At 42.1% G+C, this 17,501-nt stretch overlaps 1 protein-coding gene across 1 annotated transcript in view; it reads left to right on the plus strand.

The window, feature by feature from the left end:
- Positions 1–1,578: 1,578 nt before the first annotated feature.
- FLT3 (fms related receptor tyrosine kinase 3) overlaps positions 1,579–17,501 on the plus strand; it is a 45,390-nt gene continuing 29,467 nt past the window's right edge. Inside the window, exons 1-4 of the mRNA XM_009686522.2 lie at positions 1,579–2,060; positions 13,866–13,990; positions 15,967–16,169; positions 16,982–17,097. Of these exons, the coding sequence (XP_009684817.2) occupies positions 2,006–2,060; positions 13,866–13,990; positions 15,967–16,169; positions 16,982–17,097 (499 nt within the window). The 5' untranslated portion in view covers positions 1,579–2,005. The remainder of the gene's footprint in view (positions 2,061–13,865; positions 13,991–15,966; positions 16,170–16,981; positions 17,098–17,501) is intronic.

Raw genomic sequence — 17,501 nt, forward strand, 5'->3', positions numbered from 1 at the left:
CTGTTTGCAATGATTTCTTTATGGCTTGTGGGCTTCCTTTCATGTTTTAGGTGTCTTTTTCTTTTGCGTCCTTCCAAAGGTGTCACTCACTAGTTTTGTAATCCTTTCAGCTCCTTCCTTTGCACTGCATTAGATACAGACTTGCCCTCAGCACCAGAGGATGATGCTATTGCCTCAGTCTACATTTCCAAGACAGTCCTGTGAGAAATCATGTGTTCCTCTTAGCTAACAATGCTGGCCTCAATGCTATTTCCTTCATTTCTCCTGCAACTATCTTTGGGACATTTTCTATAGCTTCTTTTAGATGTGACATGTCCCTCTAGTTTTGGTTCATCTACATTTTTATTTAATCTTTCCTAATCCTAAAGAAGCCATTTAACTAGTATCAATACCAAAAGATCTATTCTAGATGCAGTCTCGGGTAGGTTTCTAAGAACACCTTCTTATATTGAATTTATTTGCTTGCATCCAAGCTGTTTGGACAGAGGTTGTTGATATTCTGTATCAGTAGGATTGCAGAGCAGAATCTCAGTCCTTAGCAAGTAAAAATGTAGCAACTGAATGAATAATAGTGCGCAGTCCTGGAACTGTACTGCCATTTTATCTGCAGCTGAACAGCCGTGATGATGAAGAGGAAGGTACGGTAGTATTTGTGAAGAACGTCCTTGTGATGCAAAGCAAAGGAGCATTGGTGCCACCAGATGACAGTTCCAAGAAAGCTGCTGGGACATCTGAGTTTCCTTCAGATCATAACTGTTCCGTCACACTCCTGGCACTGTGTCAGCCCCTCCTTTTCCTGTACCAGCACAACTGGCACCAAATTTGTCAAGGAAATCAGGAAATCACAGTCATATCCCAGTCACTTCTCAGAATTACAGCTGTCAGTCATCGCTGCCCTCCTCAGAAGAGTGTAGGTCAACCTGGGAATACATCAGATCAGCCAGATCAGCCCTTAGACCTGGATCCACTCTCTGTCCTGGGGATATGAGGGCAGTTGTGACATCTGGGAAGATCTGCTTGCAATATAAAGCAGGGGGCCTGTCTGAGGCAAGCAACTTTAGCTGCAGATGGTCTAGTTAAACCCTTGATACACCAACAAACAGGAAACAGTGAGAAAGAAGAGTGGTGCGTATGAGGGCAGATGGTGGTGCCACGCTCAGAGTAAGGCAACGTGAGGGCGCACGAGCATGTCCCTAGAGGTCTGCATCTGCGGGTGAGTCTGGTGGCCTTTATTTTTATCCCCTAGACAAGTCGTCTGTGAAACGACTTCACAGCAGCTGTGGCTGAGTTTGAACCTTCCTGTGGACAGTGCTAGTTCCCCGTTGCCTCCTGCTGCAGCCTTGCTCCCCCTTCAGGTCACACATTTCTGAACAGGGGCAGCTGGTTCCTCAGCAACCCCTATGAAGGCAGCACCCTGAAGTCCCACGTGCATCGGTCACCAGAGGACCAAGCTCTGATCCAGCATTGAAAATCTCCCTCTGCTCAGAATGACCGATACAGCAGGGTATTCCCGCATTAGAATTTTTTTAACCCGCCTCTTCAGGCTAGTACCACCGCTTACTGTTCCCCTCACAGATACCAAGAGAAATTACGTGGACTGCCAGCCAGTGTGCAAAAGCAGAAACTATGACTGCTTCAAAAATAAGACTCGAGATGAGACAGTAAAAGGTCAGCTGCATCTAATTGACCCAAGAAAATAGGTTTCCTAGAAGTATGAGCTAAGGACTAAAGAAGCAGAAAAAGGCACCGGGTTATCAGCACCGGGTTAGCTATCCTGGCTTGCACAGTGATCCTCTCAACAGAAGGAAAAAGTTCCCCAACCCCAAGAGAGGCCCCTCTTCTCCCCCCGTCACAGCCATTTTCTTCAGGCTCAGATCTCGGGACCTTGCTTTTGAAGAAGTGGTTTCATTGCGGGCAGTGACGTGCACCCATAAGACAACCACCTGCACTGCTGGTTTCACTCACTTGGGTCTGGGGACAGCAGACCCCTGGCTGCCCGGCCACCATGGCAGTGCACTGGCCACCAACCTGCCCCTCCAGGAGCCCCTCGCAGCTGCTGGGTAAGGTCGCTTCTCCTTGCTGCTCGGGACCTTTCCTCTCCGCTTCCTGTTCTCTCACTCCATCCCCTCACATATTTCCTCTCTTTCTCCTTGGACTTCTTATCTGTTTGTTTTCTCCTGCATCTTTATTTCCTTCTCCATCCCACCTTTCTTCTCTCCTCTGGGTGAGCTCTTCTCTCTCCCATCTCCTCAGTCTGCTCCTTTGCCCAGTCCAGGTTGGCTTTTATTCTCGCTGCACCTGAGGAATTTCACATTCAGGGTAAAAAAGTATCAAAATACGATGACTTTTTTTTTTTTCCTGAAGTAAAAGGCACTAGCTTGACCTGATCACTTTAAAGTTTCTGTAATAAATAATCTGTGAAGAAAGTACCTTTGCAGAGTGAAATATTACAAGGCATCTGTGTCTTATTTGATTTTGTTGCTGTTGTTGTTGTTCAGTTGTTGTTCAGTGATCTAGGTAGGACAAGACATGATACTAATATTAAGAAAATGCCTCTGTTCTTCTTAGAGTGAAGATTTTTGGATTTTAAAGCTTGATATCCTTTTCTGAAAAACTTTCCAACATTTTAACTATTTAGAGAAAATGAAATTACTTCTTTTTGCATCTCATATGCCTAAAACTGTATTTCTCTATGGCTCTAAAATAAGTGGCCTGCTCTTATCAAACATGATATTGCTATTTCAAAATTCAGGACTGAGACAAAAAGAGAGGATTTTTTTCTTCTGGCTCTTGTAGTTCTGATGCATTCCTGGGAAAGCTATTTAACAATCTGTGGTCCGGTTCCAGCTCTCTATATAGGGATAATAATATTTACTTCAAAGAGTAATTGTTAGATGTTATTCATTCATGCTTGAAAGTCTGCATGAGTCTATTGGAAGGTCTATTTGAAGAGAAGGTGGAGTCAAAATGAAAATGAGTATTTTATGATCTCCTACTTTGCATGACTACAGATACTACTACTAAGCAAACCCCGTCAAAGATGGATTTCTATGTTTTTTTTCTTGAATGAGCTTTGCTAGTCCTGTAGGCTGCGTAACAAAGTAAACAAAAATGATTAGCATCTGGGATACAATAGTGCCCCAAGGCCCCTGCAAAGAATTGTCTTCAGTGGGATAAGAGGGTCCTGAAGAGAGGACTTATTGTCCAGAGGTAGGACCCAGTAAAAAGTAACGCAGGAGGACAGGGTTTATCCATATGATGAACCAAGATCATCAGAAATTGCAATACTTAGACAGCAAAAGAAAAGCTAAACTAGAACAATATCTAGAGGAGAAAGTCCGCAATGTGTACAGACTTAAGATACCAACTCTGTCTTTAAATTACAAGCCTGGAACTGCAGAAGTTGCAGGACAGAAAAACCATCTTGCCTGTGTCATCTGCTGGAATAACTGAGTCCCAGCAACAAGGAATATCATCCCAGAAATTTTAGAAACCAATATATAGAATATGATATATATGTACATAGAGATATACACATTAAAAGAATTATTTCAGTTCCTCATCCTCTTACTTTTTCTGGTCATCCTGAACAAGAGCTTGTGGTTAAAAATAATATTATCTAGAGTACAGTTAGCCTTGCTTTAGTGGAAGGGATGGGAGGGTGGATGAGGCCTGGGAACTGGAGCAGTCTCAGTTTCATGTTTTACAAATTAGAGAATTCTGTGATGAAAAGAGACTTTTGGTGACCTTTCTCATTAGGGGGAGTTTTCCTTTAACAAGTGCCCTTGCTCCCTTTATTTTTGTTGCACCCACTCTTATTGAGAGCTGTTCACGGGATCACCCGCAGTTTTAGGGAACCTGACAGAAATCAAGTTATGAGTTGCTGACTAAGATGTCAGTGTGGCTGATAAATGAGAGGGAATTTTATCTGAGCAAGACTGCAAACTCAGGCCCTAACAAGCTCTGGATTAGATTACAGTGTGTATAATTGCACAAAACTAAAGGACAATAACGTTGAAAACCCTCTCACAGAACATACAGATAAACAAAAGTACAAGCTTGTCACATTCCTGCAGCAGACAGCCAGAAAAATCTGAGATGGGCCAACACACTTCTGGTTTTTAAGGAGAATCCCAGAAATGCTTGGGACGCAGTTGTGTGCAGGATCTGTCCATCTTACGAAAATACGCTGATTTCTCTCCAGCAAGCCAGCTGACAAGCATTCCAGAGCATGTTCAGGCGCTGAGCCCTGCCACTGGCAGAACAGTGAAATCGGTGAGCACCCCAGGGCAAATCAAGTTTGATCCTGACCAGAGTCTCTTTCCCGAAGCACGCAAAAACCTTGGTGCGAGCCAGCTGTGAATGCTGGATAAGGCCAGAATGCGATCTGCTTACTCAGGGAAACACAGTCATGCCCAGCTGAACATATTTTCATGGTCATCCGTTGTCACATATTTCATGGATCAGAAGATAAGCTATAGCTTCTGAAGTGAAGATTTCTGAAGGGGAAAGATTGTTCAAGAAGAGGGTTATTTTCCAGTGGAAGTAAATGCAACTTCAAACTGTTTATGTTTTCTGTCTTTTGGGAGTTGACTGCATTTGCTTTTCCCCTCTCTTCTGCAGAGAATTGCTCAGGCTACTCTGCTTTCAAGCTACCAAGTAGCTGGAAGACGCCCACAGCAGGCAGACCGACTGCGAGGGCAGCTCCCGTGTGCCTGCGCAGCGGTGCAGCAGTGCAGCAGCACGTGCTCTGTGCCCGTACCCAGCAGCAGCAGGTTTACCAGAGCTGCAGGCTCCTTCTGCAGCACCCGCTTTGAGAGCCCGTCCTGTCTTTATTATCCCAACGATAACATAGCACTGGGCTGAATCCAAACTCCCTCATTGCCTCTCATTCACAGGGTTCTCAGAATATAGCTTTCAAAAGATCTGAAACTTCATGGTATAAATTCATCCATATATTTGAAGCCTGCACTGTTAGCTAAGGAGCTATTTTGCCTCATTAGGGTGAGTTAGATTTTCTGAAAATCTTCATGGAGATGTTTACCGCAAAAGGCAGGGATGAAAAAGTACAGCAAACGTAAGTGGAAATGAAATTGGAAAGTACAACAGTTACAAAGCAAAAATGTAGAAGAGCAGGAGTGGACAACAGATGAAGGCAGAAAGCAATTTCAGTTTTATATATCAACACTAGAAAAGATAAGGACTCTTCAGTCATGAAGATTACACACTTGAAATGAAAGTGAGGACCAACAAATTAGCCCAGGGCCAACAACCAGCACCGTTTCTCAGTTGGGCAGGAAGCTCTTATTTCCCATACGACTTAACACTAACCCTGTTAACAGGAATACATGATGAAGATGCTATAAGACTCTAAATAGACACATGTCACAAAATGCTTGCTTAAGGAATCTGTAACCCTTAAAACACAGACAATATCCTAAAAATTGCTGATGTGTTTGAAGGATGGGCTCTTCTTTTCTTTTCTGTATTTCACATGTAATAAGAGGATTACAAAGCTAGAGAGATATCTGAATAAATGTTGTATGCCCGTTTCCCACTCAGGAGAAGGAACAGCTTCCTTATTTTTCTAAGATCTTTCCTTAAAAACTGCTGAAAAAAACTGAACAGGGTAAAACAAACAAACAAACAAGCAAACACAAAAGCCAGCATATTACCTACATAATTAGTTCTACTACTGTTGTGAAAGTAAAACATCATTTACCCCCTCATTTGTAGTCTGGGCTTGACTCTACAGATAAGATTTCTAATGGGAGAAACACAAGGGCTGGTTTGACAAACACTTTATTGTTCCAACGTGCTCTTTAAGAAGTGAGTATATGAGAGCTTACATTTATGCAACCACTTGGGAATACCAGTTGTTCTTTAACCCTAACCTTGTAATGATATAAATAACGCTCACTAGTATTTATAATCTTCTTTTGGTTCATCTCTGTCTTTTCCTATTTTGTAACAAAATTATTCTCTCCAACTTTCCCTCTTTCTGTCCTTCCTTCCCCCATCAACCCTTCAGGCCTTCCCTGTTCCCTCACTCCTCCTCTCTTCCAGAAAACAAAGGACAGTATTACATATCCAGTTGTGGAATCTGTTGTTTTAATTTAAAAGGGAAGTTTTACAAGACTAAGACGACAAGTAGTATCATTTCATTATCTGCAATCTTCTGTTTTCATTTCTCTTTAGGGCAGATCCTTTTCTCTTTGCTGATGAGTTGCTGGGAATCTTTGCCTGACACTACTGAACGAAAGTAACTCTTGCTTGCAAAAAGTTGATAATGCCACTAGTGTCAGTAGAAATGCTAGAGTACGTCAGGTAATAAGACTGGAAGGCTTAAACATGGAACAGTTAGAAAAAGAGTTAAACAAAGCAAACTTGCTTATGTTGTTTTATGAGATGGATCTGCTTTGCTTCAGGATTATCTACCCAGCTTTATTATCACAGAAACGTTTGCCATCCCCATGAGTAAACATCCTCTAGAGGACAGTCAAGAGCAAGGACAGCCCAAAGCCCCTTTCTGATTAGTGGGAGACCTCTGTGGTGGCCTCACAGCCATAACACATTTGGGAACATCAGCGCTCCTTTGCCCACAGAGTTATCCCCTTGCCTGCCATACTCCGTGGGGAGGAAAGACCTGGCTGATGTGGGAGACAGAAAGAAGCTCCCTTGTGAGGATGGAGGATGTGGATGAGAGGCAGAAGAAGAACTAGCCACAGTGTAGACTCTTCCTCAGAAAGCGAGGTTGCCATGGCAGCCGAGGTTCACTGCCTTTTCAGCCACTTTTCAGCCACTTCCCACAGTGGGGTATCTTCAGCAGTGCCACTCACTCTTTGCTATAGTGAGGTGGGCTGCAAGTGGCTGGTATGGTGTGACCTGGAAGTGGAAGAGTAGGGGTTTCCCCTGTGCACGCGTGGGAGAATTCAATGTGAGACTGAGGGCTGGGGGTCTCTGGCCTTTCTGCAGAGGGAAAGAGCCCTCATTCATTTAGCCCAGCCCAACCCAAGCGTGTTTGCGTCACAATCAAAACAACAGTTCAGCTGTTTAAGCAATGTCTTTGTATCCGACTGGTAGGGAAAGTTGGTGGAAAGTTAAAGGTAAATAAGGGTTTGAATACAACCCTGCCATCCTTCCTCACCCAAACCACAAATAGAAGAGGCAGGGCAGGAAGGAAAAATGGAGCTAAATGTCTAGTTTGCTTCAGGCTTCAGCAGTTGCTTTATGCTAAGGAAATGCATTGTTTTCAGGTTAAAAAACATGAATTACTGACAGAGATTGAGGACTGAAAGAAGAGATTTCAAACTAGATCTATAGATTAAGGAGCAACATGGTGACAGGGCCAGTCAGTATTTGTCAAAGAAGCCTGAAGCACCTACAGCAATTGGGCTGATTATAAATGTATACAGTTGCTCAACAAAGGCAGCTCTGATTCCCAGAGGAACAGCAGTTCTCATGTACCCAGGAGGGCAGAAATGTGATTTGAAAATCTGAAAACTGATAGAAATATAAAAATAATTCAAATCAGATTCTTATTCATTCTGGCCTAAATGAATGATGAAATAGCAATATTAATGATAGAGCATGAATTAGATATCTGCAACAGAAGTTAATGACAAAAGTAGTCAATAAAGTTTGATGTGTAATGGTGTCATGTGGTAAATATACCTGGACTTCATGCCTTCATTAACTTCTTTTTACTACACAGGGCACTGAAGCAAAGAGATCTGCAGGTAATCAGGAAAAGAGCAGGAGTAGCTCTGCTGACTCTCAGCTACCTGTTTGGTTGAAAAAGGGTTCTGTTTTGTTCTGCTGACAGTAACGTGACATACATCCCTTGTGTAACACCTAATTTGAAATCTTCAACCATCCCAATTATCCATTATTAAAATCTCTACCTCATTTAAAACTTGGCTGCAATGGGTGGGGCAGGGCCGGGCCGCTAGCCATCGTCCTCCAGGGGAAAAGAGATTAGCATTAAGAGGCATAATTTTATCAAAAAAGAAGAAATCTGCTGAAAATCTATACCAAAAATATGTTAGGGCATAATGAGATGGAGGACCATTTATTGGAAATGGTGGCCAGGGAGGGAAGTCATTAGGTATAAAAGGAAGGTGAAAGAATAAAATTGTCTTCCTTGCAGCTGTTTTCATCTGGGGCCTGAGAATGGAAAGTTGAGGAAATGGGGAAGAAAGGATTACAAATGTAGGAAATCAATTTGTGGACAGTATCTTCCCTATCACGAGTAGCAAACCATATCATAGTAGGTTGTTGTAGTCTTGGCAGTGATGTTCCTGAGGTAGATTGGGCAAACCTCTTCCTTTTTCTTCACCTGTATTGAAAGAAGATCTGTTAGATTCAGGCGTAGATGAAATTTTGAAGGCCGGGGCAAGCAAAGTTCTTGGAGAGAAGCAATGCAGTTTACTACAGAAATTGACATAAAGTGGACAGGTTGCCAATCAACAGATTATTTCATTGGCATTTGCACTGGACGAATTAGGAATTGTTATTCACTATGACAACAATTTCTAGTTTAAGATCTCTTCAAAAGAAACATTTTGAGTCTAGTGTAATAAATGGGGACATGGCATACTTGAAGATGCTCTTCCAAATCGGAATATTTACTGCATAGGGATGATTTGTTCTTGTGCAAAAAGCACGATTTCCTCTTTTTATTCAACACTATAGAGTTGAGTCAGAATCCTATCTGAACCATGCAAGGTTGGCTATGGGATCTTCACAGAAAGGGTCAATATTTTAAGGTTTCCATCTTTCATTAGAAAAGCAGAGAATGCTTTTTGGAGACCTCTGGGTAAAAAATAATAACGTGGAAGAAACAAATATTTGTCATAGAGACAACAGTCAGAGAGGGTTTAAAAGGAATTGTTGTTTCATGTTTCGTTTATTAAGAATTTAAACAAAATTTTTAAAAAAGGAACGCTACTTCATAGCCATCAGCAGAAGCCAGATTTGGCTGAGTTGGTTGTCAACAGGGAAAACACCCGTGTACCTCGAGGCGGAGGGAAGCGTATGTTGAGTGCTTATTCTCTCGGAACAGAAGGGTGCGAAGGGCGTTTGGCCGCAGGCTGCGGAGCAGCTTTCGCCTACCGCGCTCGCCGTGCCGGCAGCGGGGCCGGCAGCGGGGCGGCCGCGCAGCGCGGGCCGGCAGCTCCCTCTCGCGGGAGCCGCGCCGCCTCCGCTGGCCGCTCCGCTGGCCGCTCCGCTCCGCTCCGCTCCGCTCCGCCGGCCGCCGCCGCCGCCGCGGCCCCGCGGGAGGGCGGCGAGGCCGCGCAAGGCTGCGGGAAGCGGGGCGTTGCGGGTGCTGGGATCTGCCGCTGTGAGACGTGCGGGCAGTTTGCGGCGGGTTCGCAACAGGAGTCTTGAGAAGAAACTGCGCTGAAATGTCGCTGCCTGGACGGCTTCAGATCATGAAAATAAGGGGGAGAGAGTGGTGCCCGCTGGAGATATAATTTTTGCACACACCAGGGAGGGTTACTATTACAAACAAAGAAGATTAGCAAATGACTTTAGTGTTCCTGAATGCTGTACCATCTGTGTCGTTTTTTTGGTATTCATTTTTCATTTAGTGCACAGAGCCTAATCAGGTCTGAGTAGACCTCCCCATCTCTACTCTTCTCACTGGCTTCTTGCTCAGATAGTGACTCAAGTTTAGAGATTCGATGCACCCTTCCACTAAATCGTCCTGAAGGGCAATTGCACTCCATGGACCTTTTTTTCATCACAAATCCCAATCGTGCTTGAACAAGACAGTAAATAACTGTGATGTTAACACACGATGTTTACAGTAATTAACTGGGAAGACCAGATAAATGACTAGTCCTGACCTGGACATATCCCATCTAGTATTACAACAGCTAATCACAATTACCCTGAACTGCAGCAGAGGCATCTTGTCACCTAGCTTGTTTGTTAAGCCTTGTTCAAACATGGTTATTATTCTATAACACAGAAGAACACCCCCTGTCCTGTCATCACGTCAGAATAAGCTCTCACAAGAGCTGCGTTTTTTTGGAACCATGGAGTTATTTAGCTGCAGTGGTGAGGATGACTAGGAAGGACAGGGGGCTAAAAGGTGAGCAAAGAGAAAAAGTTTTACTGAAGAGAAATAACATTTGTGTAAAAAGTATAAATTCAGCTAAGATCAGCTCTTGCTACATATCTCTGGGTTTTTTATCTTTTTTTAGTCATTTTTCTGTTGAGTGAAATTCTGTCTTCAGGATCCACTGCTTTGGGGGTAACATAGGCATGAGTACACAAGATGTGGTTTTCTCAGATTTAATGTGTGTATATCAGGCTCATCTGTGTTGCCACTTTTAGAGACTTTTGGTGAGTTTTTTCAAAAACGAGTTGCTGGCAGCACATGACTGGGAAAACTGTAGCTTTCCTGGACAAAAGGGTATTTCTCCCTTCCCTGATTATGAAGAAGATTTTGGAAAGATGATCCTGAGATTCTCACCCAGAGAAAACAGTCAGAAGCTAAGCAAGAAACAAAATGTAATTTGTATGCTTTTTGCAGATCTCCTAACCTGTAAAGCAGAGTGGTAGATTTTTCTGTGTCTAAGAAAGGTTTAATTACCATTTAAAATACAAAGCAGCCTGGGCTGAACACAAACACAAGATGCATCTGTGAAGAGAAAGGTTCTCTCTTCATCCTTCAAAATATTCCAATTTCTCAGCTGTTCTCCTTCTGATAAGTTCTTCCTTCAGACTGTTAACCTATTTTGGAGTGAATTTCTCACTTTGTTCAAAGGCTACTTTGGTCAACCTCACATTTGAAAATAAAATTGCATAAGTAGCTCTGTTAGGCTGACCATCTGACAGCTTAACTAGCTTAAAATATAGCATCTTGTTTTGATACCTCTCCAGTAGATTTGTGCCTTTCTTCTCAATGCCAGCACTGTTATATGTAAGCCTGCTTTTTGACTTGTGCAGACGTTTCCCCATGTAGGTGCCTACGCTTCTTGATGAAGTCCTGAGTCAGTTTATGGCAACTAGAGGTTTGTCAGACTTCAGTGAGAACAAATTTCTCCTACTGCTTTTACTTTTGTATAATCTAGAAAAGCTGATGAAGAAGAAAAGTGGACATGAATAAACATTTTGCAGGGGCAGCAATTTATCTCTGTTTAAGTTTCCATAAGGTTCAGCAATATAGTTATGATTATGCATGTTACAGATTTTGTGTTCTTTGCCCAGTGCTCTGTACAAATATTCTCTATCTCTGTGGTTCTTATTCTGGGCTTTAGGGAGCATGATTGACTTGCAGACAGTAACAGTAATCTCTAAACAGGCCAGCTAGCAGCTGAAAAATTAAGATGGTGAATCAGTCTATTGCCATTTTCCCAATATTTTCATTCTTGATTCTATTTCTGCTCAAAGGCTCATTTTCTTCCAGGTCACTATAATATACTTCTCTAAGACCTATGCAAGTTTAGACCACTCACTGTCATCTCATGTAAATAGCTCTGCCTATCTCCTCATTCATTTTTTTTAATTGTAAAGCAGTTGGAATCATCTTATGTTCAGAACATCCTTCCTGACCTTAAAAGCCTTCCTGGACTTGCTCCAGGTCTCTGTGTTATGGTGGAGTGCACACGACTAAAGGTAAAGGATAGCAGTGTCAAACTCTAGAGGTCACTCGGACGGAGTCCTGTTTTCTCTTATACAGTAGAGTCTCCAGATCCTCACTGCTCCCTCTTCCAGCATGTACTCCAGCATACCCTCTTTTACAGATGCAGTTCCAAGCTCATCAAACATCTAGTATGCATATTGCTCTCCCAGTTTGGTTACTATATCTCTCCGCTTCTGCCTGCATCTTAGCTGAAAAAGTTTACCTCGTTGGCTTTTATCTTTTAAGTATCTCTTCCCCTTTACTACCGAGATAGTAGGCATCCTGCTAGCAGTTACTGCTGTGAGCAAAGTGGAGTAATGCCAAGGATGAATTGGCTCAGCTTGTATCATCAGAAACTAAAGCTATTTTTAGATTAGAAAGCTGAAGAAAGAGAGTGCTCAATAGGCTGTGTGAGTTGAACTTTTGAGGCCATATTCTCAGCTGTTTTCAGCTGGTGAGTCCTTGAAGTCGGTCAGCCTTGTCTGCTTTCCATCACCTGAGCCCCTGACTGTGAGCCTTGATTTAAAATAGAAGGAAGGTAAAGTGTGCAACAAACCAAAGTGGAGCAAGCTGAACTGAGAAGGATTTAGTGAAAGGCTGGAGAGAGGGCCTGGAAACCTAGCTTGCATGAGTGGGGTATGTATACTTGTTATGGACAGTATGCTTACTGTAGACACCTAATGCACACCTGCATTTCAGCTGCCTACTGACACTCACTGCCTCAGGAAGTGCCTGCATTATCTTTATGGTCAAAGAAGGAAGATATGTGCTTTTGAAGGCCTCCACAAAGGAGTCATGTTCACCTTTCTTAGGGATCAGCTCACAAGCAGACAACACCTTCTTTGGAGGTTTGTGAAAACAAGTACTCCATTGAGTGTATATACTCTAGAAGGGTGATGTCATTAAGAACCTAAAATTAAGTTTATGTTAGGTTCCTGAATGAGAAAGACTGACTCTTAAGCCACATTTGCCAGAAGGGCTGAAAAGAGGTTGTTTGAGCTGCTGTTTGGAGCTCAAGCAGTTCTGGTAAGCACAATCGTTGAGGAGATGGTAGGAACTCTTACTCATGTCTTCCTTCTTCCAGTTCTGCTGCCTCCATCACTTTCAGAAGCAGTCTCATTACTTTCCTCCTTCAAGCACTTCCTGCTATATTTACCTTTTTTCTCCTTTCAGTTCTGCTTCTTGCTCTATCTCCAATCCTCTCAAGAGCTGAGAGAAAAAAAGGAAAACAAATTGAAACCTAAAGGCAGGAATTTTTTAAGTGGCCAGCAGAAAGAAAGTTATTTTTTGATTCAGTGCTTATTTGTACTGTTAAGGACTGGCTTTAGGGGCTTATAGAAAATATACACATTTCAGCTAGCGAGTTCTGTAGTCTTACTTCTCTTTTTCTCGTTTATAGGCAATAGTGGGGGCACGGTTACTACTTTGCTCCTTTAAGACTAAATGATGACTTTTCAAGTTTCAGTCTCTGCAGAAAGGCTTGTATGATGCCCTGCCAGGGAAATTATGACTTTGAGGCAGCAGAAGCTTTTCCAACTTATGTATAAGGCAAATGACATCTGCTCCATCCATCGAGGCAAATCAGGCTGGTAGCTGCCAAGTGAGCTGGCCAGACTGTGTAGGCTACAGTGGTGTGACAGAGCCAGGAAAGCAGAGAGGATGGAGAAGGGAGGCAGAGGCCACAGACTTATTTTTCCTCACCTTCCCACTTCACCTTTCTGCATCCGCTTTCCGCACAACAGTGGCAATTGCCACCTTGTTTGCTTCCTGGAGGTGAAAGAGCCCAAGGCTGTGAATGGCTGCTCAAGGGAAAGAGCATCTAACCTGCGTCTGCCTGGCTGCACAGGGCCCTGTCTGAGATTCGGCTGCAGAACGGGCTGCAAGAGGGAGCCTGTGATTTGTGGGCTGGTTTCTACAGGAGCTTGCGTAACACATGAAAGTTTTTTGTCTTTAGGCACTTTCTGTAACATTTTGTGAGACATACTTCTAACGGTATGCTTTTGAGAAGTTCTCCGAACAGCTTTTATTGAATAGTTTCAATAAAAAAGAACAAAAATGAAAACAAAAGCAGAGTTCACAAATGCACACAATAGGTCTATCACTCCTTTTGCCTTTTTTCAAAAAGGTATAACCTTTCTAGGGTTTTGTTGTGTTTTATTTTCATTAAAATGGTTATCCTTGACCAAAGAGATAAAGATGATTATATTTGTTTTCTATTTCTTTTTTACAGTTCTTGTTATGACAGCACTAACTTTCACTTCTGCAATGAATCAAAATATATCTGAGATTACGTGCGTATTTATCAGCCAGAAGAATGAAGGTTCAAGAACATCAGAGACATCAGTATCTCCTAAGGTGAACTGAGAGAGAATGAGTTACTTACAAAATATTCCTGTCCTTTCCAGAAATAGCTTCCCAGAAGCTTACAGTGCCCTGAGCCTTTAGGCTATGGGGACGTCACAATCGAAATAAAAACGGTTGGGTCAAATATGACTGCAGAAGGTTAGAGGGAGATTCATACCACGTTTAAAACTTTTGAACTAGAAATAAGATAAGTACCAGTTTTCTCTAAAACCGATCTTTTAATTGCTACCCTGTCTCACATCATGCCTTATTACTGCTGAATTAGGTTGGAAATGTGTCAATTTAAAAAGCTATGTTCATTTAAAAGACGTACGCTCTGCACGGTTTGAGAAGGCCATGATGTGATCCAGCAGCCACACACAGCATAGTCGAATACCTGACACAGAGTGTGTTTGACATAGCTGCTGGGGATGACCGGGAAGCTGAACATCCCTCTCTTCGCACCACCATACCCTCAGAAATCCCTGCCTGAGCTAAACCTACACTTAAACACCAAGTTTAACACTTAAGTTTCTAAATGGCAGAAGATCAGTAAGAGACAATGTACAACTAAACTCTCAAGAAACTGCGACCTACAATTAAAATATCTCCTGAAGACTAATGTTCTGAGACAGTCTTAGGAAATCTTTTCCATTCCTGGACAAATAATCAATAATTCTGATAGGTAAGAATCAGAGTAACAAATACATGGTATCATGAATGGATCCCCCACCAGGCTGTGATGACAGTCTTTTAAAAGTAAGAACATAGTACAGTCTCTCCCATGGCAGCCGTATGTGTGAACATCTCCTGGCTTTCTCTGGACTGACAGTCCTATTTCTGTCATTTTACATATTTCTTCCACTAGAGGTAAGGTGTTTTTTGCAATATTTCAGCACCTTTCATGATCTTGTCTGTGTGAAATACTTTTCTACTTTCCAACTACCTACTTCCTAATGTGTTATTTCTATTTTGCACGCCAGGGAAGAGCATACTTTCCTTATATCTGGCAATACAGAATAAGGCCGTATCTCTAGAAACTTCTTAGATCAAACACAGGGATAAAGAAGGTGCAAGGAATGAGCAGAACCATGATCATACCACTCCCTCATCCCTCTCACTGCCCAGAGGCCAAGCACAGTGTGGGGCATATCAGGAAATGAGCTGGATCCTTTCATAAATATACACCAGATACATTTCACCCTCCCAGTAAGGGAGGCGTTTCAGGGCTGCTTTTCAGATGGAGCTGTTTACATGCCACTTTTTGCTCAGGCTAAGCCTAGAGACTCAGTTATTCCTCAGTGGCTTTCAGAATGATTATAGAATGCTCTCTTCTTGTTTGCATTTCTCCTATAGCTATATATGACAGTGAGGAAATGAAAGGTGTGAGGGCTCCTAGCCTACACTTTGTGTACCTGGTAAAGCACGCACAAAGTTGAGGGACATTGTAGTCAGATGTCAAAATGACATGCAGCTGGAAGCTAAAAAAACATTCTGGCTCTTTGGTTTGAGGTCTCAAAAAAAAAGTTATAATTCTTCTCTGTCTCTTCTTATGGTTCCACATGAAAGGAAATTAAAATGATAGTAAAGGACAGCCTGTTTCACCTTGGGAAATGATCATGTTCCTGGCTGAAGTTGTTCTACGACGTCTGTCTGGAAAGCAAAATGAACTAATTTAAAGGAATCCTATAGTGTTTCTTCATGCAGTAGAACTGAACATTTTTGTTGAATAAGTTTGAAGGTAGAAATGAAAAGAAAACAGAAAGGAAAGTATGATGGAAAGTGTACTTTTAGTATAATTTCTATTAAGAATAGAAATTATATCCTAATGTGATATATCCTGCTGTGATTTGGGCATTAGGAGGCACTATTAATTTATGAAGGCTTTTTCCAGAAGAGCATGCTTTGAAAATAAATATTTGGGATGGAAAAAACAAATAAAACTATTTACTACTAAGTACATAGCAATCTGTCTTCTTGCATTGCAGATTTCTAATATTTTGGAAGATCTTGGTTGTTGTTTGAATTCTCAAGGAAAAGAGAACCTCTATGAACCAACTAAAAATATAGAAGTCAATGTGTTTGAAGATATGGAATTGAGAGTGATAATGAACATTTCAGAGATCGTTTCATGCCTTTGGTTCTTTAAAGAGAAACAGGCTTGTAAACTCTCACTGGATTCGAAGAACCGGTAAGTTGAGGGGTTTACTGAATCGAAGATCCTTAAAGAGATCATTTGTTCTAGGATGCAAATGGGATATCTTCTGTGTGACATTGCCTGTGTATAACTTCATATTACACATTATCTTCTTAAAATTATCATCTTTCTTAACTATTGTCACTTGGCTGCTCTTTGTTTATTGTTCTGTAAACATATATACACAGAGTATCTACACATAAGAACATTAAAGTTAGAATGGTTTGAAATAAACTCATTCTTTTAATTTGTTTAGCATCATGCAGTGGGTATCTCGAGCGACTTTACTGACGCTGATCAATCCAAGCTTTGCAGTACTCTAGTGAGGCAAACATCTTGATTTTATAGTCAAAGAAACTGAGGCATGGAGAGTTATGTGACTTGACAAGGTTACACTGCAGACCAGTAACAGTGCGAGCAGAAGCACCTAAGTTCTCGCAGACAAACAACTGAAGTGAAACCCAAGGCCAGGTTATTCCCTCCCTCAGTAGGACATGTAGGATGGGATTGTAGGTAAAGCCTTTCCCTGTGCAACTCTTCAGCTGTCCTAAGCTCAGGAAATCCATCGATCTTGAGGACAGCTCAGCAGCAGCTTGGGTACCAGTGGTGTTAAGTTCCTAAGTGCTGCTTGTACAGGGTGATAGATGAAAACACTTCTGGTTGAAGGGCACTATGTAAGTACTGAACACTAGTATCTCTGATTGATTGGTATTTTCATGCTTCCAAGCACAGGACCAACTGTTCTATTGTATCTGCTGTGCACTGCCTTCTAGATAACAAACACAACTTTATTTTTTGCTTTATAGATACGTTACGTCCTTGGCTTTTTCCCAAATAAGAGAAACGCAAGCTGGAAAACACACTCTCTCAGTCATAGGCAAAAACAGTACTTACACAGTAATATTTACAGTTCTTGTCCGAAGTAAGTATATCTCAGAAGGAGAGGCTGGAGTTCACTGAAACTCTTTTCTTTATAAGGCTTCTGTCTTCCCGAAACCCGCTCGTCTCTACCTTTCACTTCCCGCATCCTGTGCCACTTCTGTCGTGTGCTGCATTTCAAGCATGAGTACCCCGGTGTCCTAGATTTGCATAGGACTTGGAGCTGTCTTGAGAGACTGAAGTCAAAACCACGGATTGAATTACTGCATGACAGCCAACTTCCACGAGTCAATGAAATATGCAAATGAACAAGTAAAGACATAAATGTGCACCAATCCCATTCTTCCCTATGAGAGATTTCACTGTGCCAAAAGGGACAAATCAAGGGTGACTTTTGCACGCTCTCAAATGCTATGGGCTAGATTTGTTTGCTTGCATCTTAACTTA

This window comes from Struthio camelus, chromosome 1 (assembly GCF_040807025.1).
Source record: "Struthio camelus isolate bStrCam1 chromosome 1, bStrCam1.hap1, whole genome shotgun sequence".
NCBI classification, from domain to species: Eukaryota; Metazoa; Chordata; class Aves; order Struthioniformes; family Struthionidae; genus Struthio; species Struthio camelus.